The sequence below is a fragment of the Gopherus flavomarginatus genome, chromosome 7, assembly GCF_025201925.1.
Source record: "Gopherus flavomarginatus isolate rGopFla2 chromosome 7, rGopFla2.mat.asm, whole genome shotgun sequence".
Taxonomy (NCBI): Eukaryota; Metazoa; Chordata; order Testudines; family Testudinidae; genus Gopherus; species Gopherus flavomarginatus.
This window is the reverse complement of record NC_066623.1, coordinates 6129535-6141476: the sequence shown is the minus strand read 5'-3', so window position 1 is coordinate 6141476 and position 11942 is coordinate 6129535. Positions and strand designations below refer to the sequence as shown.

The following is an 11942-nucleotide window of genomic DNA, read 5'->3' as shown; positions in this document are numbered from 1 at the left end:
TCAGTGGGTGACTGGGCCGTGCAGGGGTCCGGAGGCTGAGGGAGGCCGGGGCCCGGCGGGAGGCTGGCCGTGCAGGGGTCCGGAGGCTGAGGGAGGCCGGGGCCCGGCGGGAGGCTGGCCGTGCAGGGGTCCGGAGGCTGAGGGAGGCCGGGGCCCGGCGGGAGGCTGGCCGTGCACTGGTCCAGAGGCTGGATGTGGTGGGTTCAGTGGGTTCTCAGCGTGCTGGGGTCCGTGCAGATCCCTGGCTGTGTAGAGGGCCCCGTGGAGCCTAGGCGGCAGGGGCCACTGGCTTGGGATGCTGCTGGGGCCCAGGAGGGTGGGGGAGGCCTGGGCCCTGGTGCTGCAGGCTGGGATAGCCGTGGTGGGCTCAGTGGGCTTGCAGCAGCCTGGGGTGGGGTGGGGAGCAGGCGACCCTTCCCTCCAGCAGGGGGGGCGCTGCCTGCTGGCTGGGGAAGGGCAGCCCCTTTCTTAGTGGTGCGTTTCCCTTTAAGAGGCTCTAGTCTCTGGCCTGTCAGTCACGCCCATGAGTGCTCCCTAATTGGTTATCGCTCTCAGTGCTGCATTGAGTACCGCCCCTATCTAAAACGGGGTTTACCTTGCTAGATTTCAAGGACGCCGCTGTACGGCTCAACCACGCTACCAGGGCATCTGTGTTCCCGCCTCCTCCAACCTTCACCTAATAGTGCGAGGTGCGTCGCCTCATTGGCCAGTGGGGAAGTCAGTTGAGGTTTGTCCCGCCTCAGTGGCTGAAACTATAACGTCTGTTGGCTGGTACCTGCGTCGCTCACATTAACTGCCGCCTGCCACAAGGCAGTGGGATGGGGTGAGTTGATTGCAAGTCATCAAGCACCGCCCTTTTTTCGCAGGTCTGGCCAAACGGCGTCCGAGCTGGGAAGTGCGGCGCTCAGCGATTGGCTGGCGGGTTGCGGCGGGGTTAGGTTGCGCGCCGGATATATGTAGCCGGCGGGTGAGCACGCCGTTGCGTGAGGTCTTTCCGTTCCCCGACCGGCCTGTAGCGAAGCCTCCTGCTCCAGTCCCGCTCCGTCCGCAGGTAACGGGGGAGGGGGCCAGCCGCGGCCTCTCCTCCGGGCTGCCGGGAGGGGGGCGGCTGCGAACGGCGTCACGTCCTTCCCGGGACGGTTGCGCCACCTCCCAGTCCCAGCGTCACAGACACGCGCGGGCCGGGCTCGCTCAGGCCGGCTGAGCCGCGGGGCTCGGAGCTTCTTGGCGAGACGGGCAACAAATAGGGGGGAGGAAGCTGGTGTTCTCTCCCCCCAGGCCCGGCAAGGTGTGTGTGGGGGTCTGTGCTCCCGTGGGGAGCTCCAACGGCGGTGGCCTGGGGCTGTAGGTTACCGGCGGGGAGGGGGTGTCTGTGGGAACGGGGGGGCGGGGCTGTAGGTTACCGGCGGGGGGGGTGTCTGTGGGAACGGGGGGGGGCGGGGCTGTAGGATACCGGCGGGGGGGGCGGGGCTGTAGGTTACCGGCGGGGGGGTGTCTGTGGGAACGGGGGGGGCGGGGCTGTAGGTTACCGGCGGGGGGGGTGTCTGTGGGAACGGGGGGGGCGGGGCTGTAGGATACCGGCGGGGGGGGCGGGGCTGTAGGATACCGGCGGGGGGGGTGTCTGTGGGAACGGGGGGGCGGGGCTGTAGGTTACCGGCGGGGGGGGCGGGGCTGTAGGTTACCGGCGGGGGGGGTGTCTGTGGGAACGGGGGGGCGGGGCTGTAGGTTACCGGCGGGGGGGTGTCTGTGGGAACGGGGGGGGCGGGGCTGTAGGTTACCGGCGGGGGGGTGGGGCTGTAGGTCACTGAAGTGGGAGGACGGTGGAGGGGTCCGAGGCTCCCGCAGCTTCCTGACCTGCAAGGATCAGAGTGCCCCATGCACCCAACCTGGAGACGGGGACAGCAAACCTGGAGCAGTTTGGGCTAGAACCGCAAACCGTTTCACGAAGCGGTTCCTTTGCTTTGAAAGCCCTTGTGTGTTTGGCATCATGGATGTGAGCGGAACCTTCCTCTCGCCGTACCGAAAGGAGTGACGCTGTAGAAATGAGTAACCGTTGTTGGAACCTGGACAATAGTGTCCTCGCTGAAAGCAAACATTTGAAAGGGGGAAGGGGGAGTTCAGAGGAGGGACCCAAACAGGAGAGAACGAAACTTCATTGTGTGAGGCTAGATACAAAGCTGCAAGCTTTGTTCTGTGCTTTACATAGCCTATGTTTTCTATCAAATATGTAAAATGCCCACATGAGGTAGCTAGGCTGCAGAGTTTCTTCCTGGATTAAGGTGGCATGGAAAAATACCCACCCCTTGAGAGTGTAGCCTTAGTCAACTGTAAATCTCTGCATTGTACAAAAGAGGGGGGGAGGGATAGCTCAGGGGTTTGAGCATTGGCCTACTAAACCCAGGGTTGTGAGTTCAATCCCTGAGGGGGCCATTAAGGGAACTGGGGTAAAAATCTGGGGATTGGTCCTGCTTGGAGCAGGGGGTTGGACTAGATGACCTCCTGAGGTCCCTTCCATCCCTAATAGTCTATGAGTCTATGAGAGGGTAAGTTTCACCCCTCCTTTGCAGATGGGGTAACACTCGCCTCTCTGTGGAATTAAATGATTTGTCCAAGGTCACACAGCAAGACAGTGGTGGAGCTGGGATTAAACACAGAACTGTGTAGAGGAGAGTGTGTCTGAAGAGCTCCCAGTCACATGTGAGGCCCCAAACTGATTTGATTGTGAAAGCCCTACCTGTATTACTGTTCATCACTTTGGATGCCTTCCATAGAGTTAGTTTGCAAGATTGTATTTGGAATTACTGGTATGTGGATGTTATGTGTGGTGAGACATCTGCATTAAGCATTATGTATTCCATGTGAAGGAAGTGGCATCTTCCTAGTTGGATGTGAGGCATGTTTGCAGCGAACAGCTATGTTTCCATTCTATTTTGTCAGGCCTATCCTTTCACAAACAAATGACAGCTTTAGGAAACGTAGAGAGGCTGCCAAGCCCTGAACATTGTAACTTCTTGTTGGTATAAATTAAAATCATTTGGAATGTATTTTAGGCCATTATGCATATCTTCTCAACCTGTTTCAGCTACTGAGGCTTACTTTCTTCTCTAGAAAATAGCATCTTCTACACACTAAATCAGTCACTTCACTTATTCATGGGCAAAAGGGGTTAAGAAAATATGCTAGGTTCTCAAATAAGATTTCGGGGAAAATGAGAGTAGACTACATATTTGGTCACTGACTTAGATTCTCAGAGGTATATGACAGTTGTTAACTGTGGTAGAATGCTCACCCTCTTCACATCTTTCAGAAGATACTATGCATTTGTCTGCTGACTTGAAGTAAAATCAAGTCATGACTTGCAGCAAAATGTCTAAAGTACAGCTGCTTGTTCTACCCAGTTACTCCTGAATGTCATTAAACTGCAAGTTTCCTTTAAGTAGTTGGATAACTAAAGACCTGCCTGAAACAGAGTAATACTATTGTGTGAGGGAGAAATTCATACATTTTTGTTCCCAGGTGTCAGAAGTATGCTTTAAACATTAAAATGTATCCCTCAGATTATGCCTTAAGAGCAATTTCTAAATATCTTATAAAATGTAAGCATGCAAAATATATCTGTGTACTCATTTTCTTGTGTTAGAAGTTGGCTGTTAGAAAGCAGTACATTTCAAGTCTCGTTTGATTTAAATCCATTGTTATAAGGTTCTAGCTTAGTAGCAAGATGGGCAGGTGTCTGACTTGGTGAATTTACATTAAGTATTAATGTAACCAACTTGAAAGCTAGAAGATGGAAGCAAAGAAAGGAAAAATACTTGCCACATGTGTTCATGACATCCCCAAACTCCCTAGCAAGATGTAAATCATTTGGGAATCTTTTGTAGGCGCTCTAATGTGGAATGACATAGCAAAGAATCCTTTGCACCCTTTCATGGTCCTGGGCAGCCACAAAAGCAGCAAAACTAATAAAGGTACAAAAATGGTGTCTTATCATGTCTCTTAGTGACAAGAGGAAATTTTTTTTGTATAATAGTTCACTAGTCCTCAATTGGCTATTTGTCCATTCTGCTGTAGCCATGGTATCACTTTAGATGGTGACTATCAAGGATAGTAATGACACAAATTTGAACTTTTTATCTGTTTTTAAAATCTACTAAAACTTCTGAAAATTACTTTTTAAAGAAGTCCATTATTTACCTGGGAGCAGTAGTCATGATGTTCTTATCTATTTGTTAAAGTACCAAACCAAGCTGCAAGCGCTCTCAGGGAAAATAACGAAATTCACTTTAGTCTCAAACTTCCACAAAGGTTGCTAGAAAACACTTGAACTGCTTTAAAGACTCACTGTATTGAGTCTACCTCTGTTAGCTCAGTGTTATCAAACAGCATTCTTAAGGCTGAAATTTAGACCAAAAAACCTTTTCCTAGTAACATTTCAGTTCATGCTGTGGAAAAACACCTCACAGGATGGCTTTAGCATGTCACCTGCTGAAGATAGTTGAGAACTCTACTGAAAACACATGCTAATTGAGATTGTGCTTTTCCCTTGCACATTGTGTATACCAAATTATACATAGGAACACTAGTTAAAGAAAGTCCAGTTTAAAAAACAAACCTGAGGACTAGTTTCTCAAGGTTTTTTGGCCTTTAACCTTGGTGACTTTGAGTGAGAGCTGCTGAAATTGACACATGACAGGCCCTGTTGGATGAGTTACGAAACACTTGTAAACTAACTGCTGCAGCTTTCCAATGACATAACCCAAGCCTTTTTCGCTGCGTATTTTTAAGTGACATGGCAGGTGGGAAGTTGAACAGGAGCAGTCAGAAGGTGGATTAAAATGGAGTAGGTCTCAGATCTTATGACAAGTGATGCTGCCATGTGCATGTACATATCAGCTACTGCGTTTGTTGCACTTCATCTTTGGTTTCATTTATGTAATAAGAATTTTTCACAAAGTATGGGCCTGTGTACAGTTATTGACATGCATTTTAACTGACTGACTGGTATTGAAAGTCTTCAGTGTTGGATTAAAATATCAGTCAGAATTGTTTCAACTAAAGCTGCTGTGTTGGAAATGTCCAGCTGCTTTCTCTAGGAAAAAAGAGAGGTTAGATATTAAATGCAAACTATTAAATGAATGCATCTGATACTAGTGCAGGGGTTCTCAAGCTCTTCTGAATCATGCCCCCCCCAACTTTTTAATATTTTTGGAGCCACTCCCAGTGCTGTTGTGCTAAGTATTAGTTGAAAGAAAAAAGTGTTAAACACTGTGAAATTATCCAGGGTACAACCTGAACTGATGAACAGCTGTCTCTACTCAGATCTCCAACATGGAGAGCCTTTTACATTGCTTTGCTCTGAGAGCTACCACTCCTGGTCTGCTCTCACACAGCCTCTAGCATGTTACTCACAGTTGTATGAGTGCTATAGCCACTCATGAATTACATTGCAGAACACCACTAGGAAATTCTAAGTCCCAGACTTTCCCCAGAAGTGTATGTCTTACACTGTCCAGCTTTCTCCTGGACAATGCATGCTCATGTAAAGCCTGTCTTTTGATTAATAGAAAATGATCTGCACAAATCCAGTTATCTCAAATGGGGTTTCCCAAACATACTGTTTTAAATAAAACAAGTTTACTAATTACAGAGGATAGACTTTAAGTGACTACAAGTAAGGAGGCAAAAGAGTCAGAATTGGTTACAAAAAAAGAATAAAAAATGCAACTAATGCCTAACTTAACAATCAAAGTGAGTTCAAGGCAAAGGTCAATCTCTCTCTACATTTTTCAGTCTTACTGGCTGAATGTCTTTCAGTTAGAATCCCTCCTCCAGTCCAATGCTGCTTCCTTCTTCCTCAGGTCTTGTCAATGCTGTGGATAGAGAGAAAGGGAGAGAATTTGGGGGCATCTGCTCTCCCTTTTTAGTTCTTTCTCTTCTTCAAGAATAATCTTAAGCTGATGTCCAGGAGACAGTCTGTGTTGAGAGCACCAATCTGTTTTTGTCAAAATGTAGATTTCTCTTTCTCCCCCTACCCCCACCCCGTCTTTCCTGTCTAAGAACAGCCACTCAACCATGCGATGGTCCACCAGACTCCATTTGACACCTGACTGAGGTGTCAGCCACCCCCTGCCTCTGTGGAGCTGGCCCATGACTGCTCTACAGACCTGGAACATGTCCCAGCAACATTACACACTAGAATTCCACGACACTACATGCAATGCTGCCGTACACATCCCACCAGGACAGCAATGATCATTCTCAAATGATCTCACAAGAAACATCCTGCACAAAATTGATCATAATCTTGTAAAAGGGGTGAATATGGGGTACAGACTGTCACCCACCTGTTTGAAAACTTCTGGAATCCTGTTTTCAGATGGCAAAAACATTTTTCTCATGTCTAAAGTCATGCCAGCATTGAAGTGAGGACAAGAGCAAGATGGTCAGGATAACTTGCTCTTTTAAAGTGTGCATGTTGCATAACATACTAAAACCACTTTTCCGTATGCTTGTCCAATGCTAATTTTATCAATCTCTCATAGTATTCATACTTAACTCTAACATTTGTATTGTTACTTAGTTCCCTCTTAAAGTGAAATCTGAGGGGTTACTTGTGTTAGCAATAAAACGGGACTGAAATAAGACCTGTGTCTATATTTAGAAGAAGCTGCAGTGGCCCAGTGAATCCAGATGGAAAATTTGTGGACCTAATGGTGAATGATTTTTCTTCTCTTCATTGGGCCATTGAAGCTGCCCTTAACTGTCAAAACAACTGGTTGTTACTATGGCAATAACATTGCAATAGCCCCTCTCACTTTGGTTGGTTGAGGAAACTGCAGAAAAGGTGCAAATACTGAAAACAGCTGACTTATAGGACTATTGAAGTACTTAAATTAGCACATGGTGTACAGAAAATACTGACTGTGTCTTAATAAACGGATACTTCATGCTTCTTGGCTCAAATATCTTGTAAACTGTCAGGACTAGAAACACTAGAGCAGGGGAGGCAAACTATGGCCTGTGTGCCAAATCTGGCCCATTAGGGCTTTCAGTTCAACCTGTGGGATTGCCTGCCCTGGCGCTGTGCCACTCCTGAATGTAGCTGGCACCATGTCCCTGTGGCCCCTGGAGGCAGAGGGCTCAGTGCACTGCCCTTGCCTGCAGGCACTGCCCCTCGCGGCTCCCGTTGGCTGGGAACGGGCATCCGCAGTCAATGGGAGCTTTTGGGTGGTACCCACAGGTGAAGGTAGCATGTGGTGGAGCTCCCCGCCCCGCCCCACCCCTCAGAAACCACTGCTGGACATGCTGGCCACTCCTGGGATTTGGCACAAAGGCAGGGAGCCTGCCTTAGCCCTGCTGCGTGCTGCTACCACCCTGGGGCTGCTCAAGGTAAGCGGTGCTGGGTTGGAGCCTCCATCGCTAATCCCCTGCCCTGAGCCCCCTCTGAACCTCTTCTGCACCCCAACCCCTTGTCCTGAGCCCCTTCCTGTACACTGAACCCCCTCCTGCACCCCAGCCCTACATTTATGGCCCTGCATGCAATTTCCCCACCCAGATATTACACCTGACTGTCATATTAAACTGCAAGTTTACTTTAAGTAAGCTTTAGTTTGCCCAGCCCTGCACTAGAAAATCAATACAAATGGGTTTAGGTTCAGTAAACTTCTGCAGGCACTGGTCCAGTACCACAGATCAGAAGTTCTTATGCCTGAACTAGGACCAGCATTTTGGGGGTGGGGGGCATTTTGTCTAGGATTTACAAAACCTAATGGTAGTTGAAATTTCTATGAATTTTCTGAAACTTTTCCTCTTTCTGTGCATTTAGAAGGCTAGTAGGGTTGGAGATCTGCTTTCATGTCGAGTTTACAGGCAGATATGCCAGTAAAAACAAACAATACCCAGTAGGGTTTGCAACATGTGGTACAACCTCCTGCTAGTAGCAGGAGAACCTGAAAGTTAAACTGCTTAGTCCATGGTACATCTCATTTTGGACACACAGTACTCCTGCGAGAATTTGCCTAAAAATTCTGCATACAGTATTTTAAAATTCTACGTTTTTTATATATATCAAAATAACACAGAATAAGGAGTTCCCACTGCCAGGCAGGAGTACTGGGGGAAGAATAAAATTCTGCAGGAAACATTAATTCTGTGGAAATTATGCTTTATGCAGTGGTGCAGGATTCCAGCAGGAGTAAAAAACAAATGGTGAAATAAACTGGATCTGACTTTTTTTTGTCTAGAATGTAAGTAAAACCAAAACCATCTTCTCTATCCCAAGCACTCAATTTTTAACACTCATGATGACCTTTTATTTGACCCCCTTGTATCCAGATCTGCAGGGGTAAATTTTGAAACTTATTGCCTTCTGATGAAAATAATACTGAATAGATTAGTCCTTTTTTGAGACTGGTTCTTGTGTTCACCCCCTGACTGATGCTTCTTGTTGACTCCAGCAGTATAGGGAAGCTAGCTTCCAACCTATTGTATATTGCTCTGAAAAAGTGAAGAACTCTGTGTAGGTTAGTCCTTGTTCTTTCACTGAAATATTATAACCCCCAATACCACTAGTATCGCCAGCAGCATTGTATAGCAATGTGATGTTTGGGTCAGGATATGAAAAACTTACTAGGTGCCTATTAGGCAGAGAATGTTATGAAATGTCATGAGGAAGCTCAGTCAGTGGGGTCCAAGGGCAACATCTTCATGAGAAACCTTGAGCCCTGCTAACCTCAGCTGCTGATTATGGGAGAAAGTTGTGATTTCTACCAGGTTTCTCTCCCTGAGCCCTATGTATGTTGGACTACGTCTTTAATATCCGCCTTTAGCTAGTAGATGTGGTGATAGGGTGAAAGCTGCACCCTCCCATGCCCCTAGCTGCAGGTAGGGTAAGAAACTTATTTATTTATTTATTTATTTATTTATTTTGGTCTGTTTAATTTCTTCCCTGCCAAGAGCTTCTTGTCTTCTCTGAGGGGAGCTGGTCTCACTACTCTCTTATCCTTCATATTCTGGGGTTTCTTCTCTTACGACCATCCTCCTGTGCCTGCCTCTATAGCATGAAATTAACATTCTTGATCCACTACTGCTCTGGTTCTAAATAGCAGCAATGAAAAGCACTAGTTAGTTTAGCTCTTGCTGCTTGGCAAAACTGAACAGCAGCAGAGGCACTGGATTTTGTCTACAAACTGGCAGACAATGCTGCATCTATTTACTCTTGGTTCACCTTTGGAAAGGTTTATGATCAACAACGAGACTGGAAATGTAACTTCTGCAGAATACAAGTAATTTAGTAAGTTTGTGGCTTATTTATTAGTATTGTGTAGAGGCCTGTCTGGAAAGGTTTCCCTTCTACCATTGGCAAGTGGTGGAGTGTGTGAGTGTCTAGATAGATACATACCTGTACCCCGATATAATGCTGTCCTCGGAAGCCAAAAAATCTTAACGCATTATAGGTGAAACAGTGTTATATCGAAGTTGCTTTGATCTGTGTAGCCCCGCCCCCCCGGAGTGCTGCTTTACTGTACTATATCTGAATTCATGTTATATTGGGGTAGAGGTGTATATTTTTCCAAATATTGGTCTGGGAAATGCTAACTTTAAACTTAATTTTGAGATGTTTTGCATATTTTTTTATATGTGAGCTTTTTAGCATGTCATCGAGCAAAAAAATCTCATCCCTCTTAAAAAAAAAAAAAATTTTGTGTGTGGTACAATGCAGATTTTTCAAGGACGCTTTTAAAAATTTAGATGGTTTCCTGTCATGATGGTTTGGCTATATTATTTCAACCAGGAAATATGCCTCTGGTTCAGACCCCTGCCCCCCCAGCTGCTGTAGTACGTCATTCATATATAATGTTTTTCATCAGATTTTCAGTGCTCTCTGCAAAGGAGGTAAGTTGTTATCCCAATTTTACAGAAGGGGGAACAAGAGCAGAGAAGATTTGCCCAGGATCAGCTGGCAGTCAGTGTCAAAGCCTGGAATAGAACTCAAATCTCCTGAATCACAGTCAGTTGCTCTGTTCACTAGGCTGTGCTGCCACCCTTCTACAAGTTATATGGCCTCCCTTCTACAACAGTAACTAGAGTTTGTTGCAGACCTAGTGTTGGCTGGCTGAAATGAGTGAGTGTGCTGATGATCCAGGTCAACTTTTTGTTAGAAACAGGTACATTTTGAATTAAAATGTCCTTTAGTAATCATAATCCACTTAACTGTATTAGTATACACCAGGGGTAGGCAGCCTATGGCACGCGTGCCAAAGGCGGCACGCAGGCTGATTCAGTGGCATTCATAATGCCTGGGTCCTGGCCACCGGTCCGGGGGGCTCTGCATTTTAATTTAATTTTTAAATGAAGCTTCTTAAACATTTTAAAAACCTTATTTACTTTACAAACAACAATAGTTTAGTTATATATTATAGGCTTATAGAAAGAGACCTTATAAAAACGTTCAAATGTATTAGTGGCTTGCGAAACCTTGAATTAGAGTGAATAAATGAAGACTCGGCACACCACTTCTGAAAGGTTACCAACCCCTGGTATTCACTGTACACTTTTTAATTACTCTGTGCTGGGCTGACTGAGGTTCACTTGCTGCTATTTTTCAGTGGGCAGTCACTGATAGGTTGCATTAGCAATATTTCACAGGAGAAAGTAATGTAACAGTTAAAATACCAGTCACTGTAACTCATTACAACTTCCATTATTCATGAATAAAAGACCTTGTGTCAGACATTCCAGCACTTAGCTTTGTGCACCTACTTCCAAAGAGATGAGGTTTTTGATTTATTGTATCTGTAGAGGCAACAGAGCAGGTTGTGCCCATTCAGCTGCTGCAGTCTGTTGGCTTTACTGTAAACTAACTATGCTTGGAAGTCTTTCTCACACTCTCCCATACAGTCAAAAGTACAAAACAGTGCTATTGTCTATAAACAGGTAACTTCCTGTAATTCTTTCTGCTTTCCATCTGCCTTCATATGAAGGCTTTCTTTTTCATTTAGGGTTCTTGGCTTTTGAAATTTAAATAAATATGTGAACCATTTAGGTATTTTTTTTAAAGGCTCCCTTTATCTTTTCAAGTACAGTAGAACACCAGAGTTACGAACTGACCAGGCAACCACACACCTCATTTGGAACCAGAAGTACACAATTGGGCAACAGCAGAGACCAACACCAAAAAAACAAATATAGTACTCTATTAAACATGAACTACTAAAACAAAAAAGGAAAGCAGAATTTTTCTGCATAGTAAAGTTTCAGAGCTGTAGTAAGTCAGTGTTCAGTTGTAAACTTCTGAAAGAACAACCATAACACTTTGTTCAGAGTTATGAACACTTCAGAGTTACAAACAACTTCCATTCTCAAGGTGTTTGTGACTCTGAGGTTCTACTGTAGTTATTCCCCAACTCATGAAAGACAGAACTTCGACATTAATTGCCCATGTTACTGATAACTAATGCATCGAAATTTCTGTACCTGAACTTCATGGGGTGCTGGCCCCCACAGGTGCATGCAGTCTTGCTTGTCAACAAAAACTGTTCTTTTAATAACCTCTTTCCCCAGGTAGTTGAGGGTGAGTTTAGTGGCCTATCCATTCTTTCTGATCTCTTGTAGCTCAGTATTTGTTACCTTTTTAGTGTTTTAAATATGCATTTCCTTGAAAAGTTCATATTACTTATTCTACTTCAGAACAAGCTGTCCTAATGATATGCTTCACCAGCTAGGAGACCAGTGCTTTGGATTTCACTTAGAGATGCATGTTTATCCTGCTTGTACCATATTGTCTATCTGATCTGTATTGTTCGTAACACTATCATTTTCCACAGGTACCCACTTGCTGTTCCCCCCCCCCCCCCTCATTTGAGTGAACAAAGCCAAATGGATCCATCTAAAAGATTTTTGGAGCAGAATGGAATATTTATGCTTTCATTAATAGTTATCTA

At 45.6% G+C, this 11942-nt stretch overlaps 1 protein-coding gene across 3 annotated transcripts in view; it reads left to right on the top strand.

The window, feature by feature from the left end:
• Positions 1–930: 930 nt before the first annotated feature.
• The window catches only part of G3BP1 (G3BP stress granule assembly factor 1), a 33676-nt gene continuing 22664 nt past the window's right edge, over positions 931–11942 (top strand). The window contains exons 1-2 of one of the 3 annotated variants that reach the window (XM_050961590.1): positions 931–1051; positions 9920–10166. In XM_050961590.1, the coding sequence (XP_050817547.1) occupies positions 10120–10166 (47 nt within the window). In that variant the 5' untranslated portion in view covers positions 931–1051; positions 9920–10119. The remainder of the gene's footprint in view (positions 1052–9919; positions 10167–11942) is intronic. The other 2 variants (XM_050961591.1, XM_050961593.1) reach the window with 2 other exon arrangements.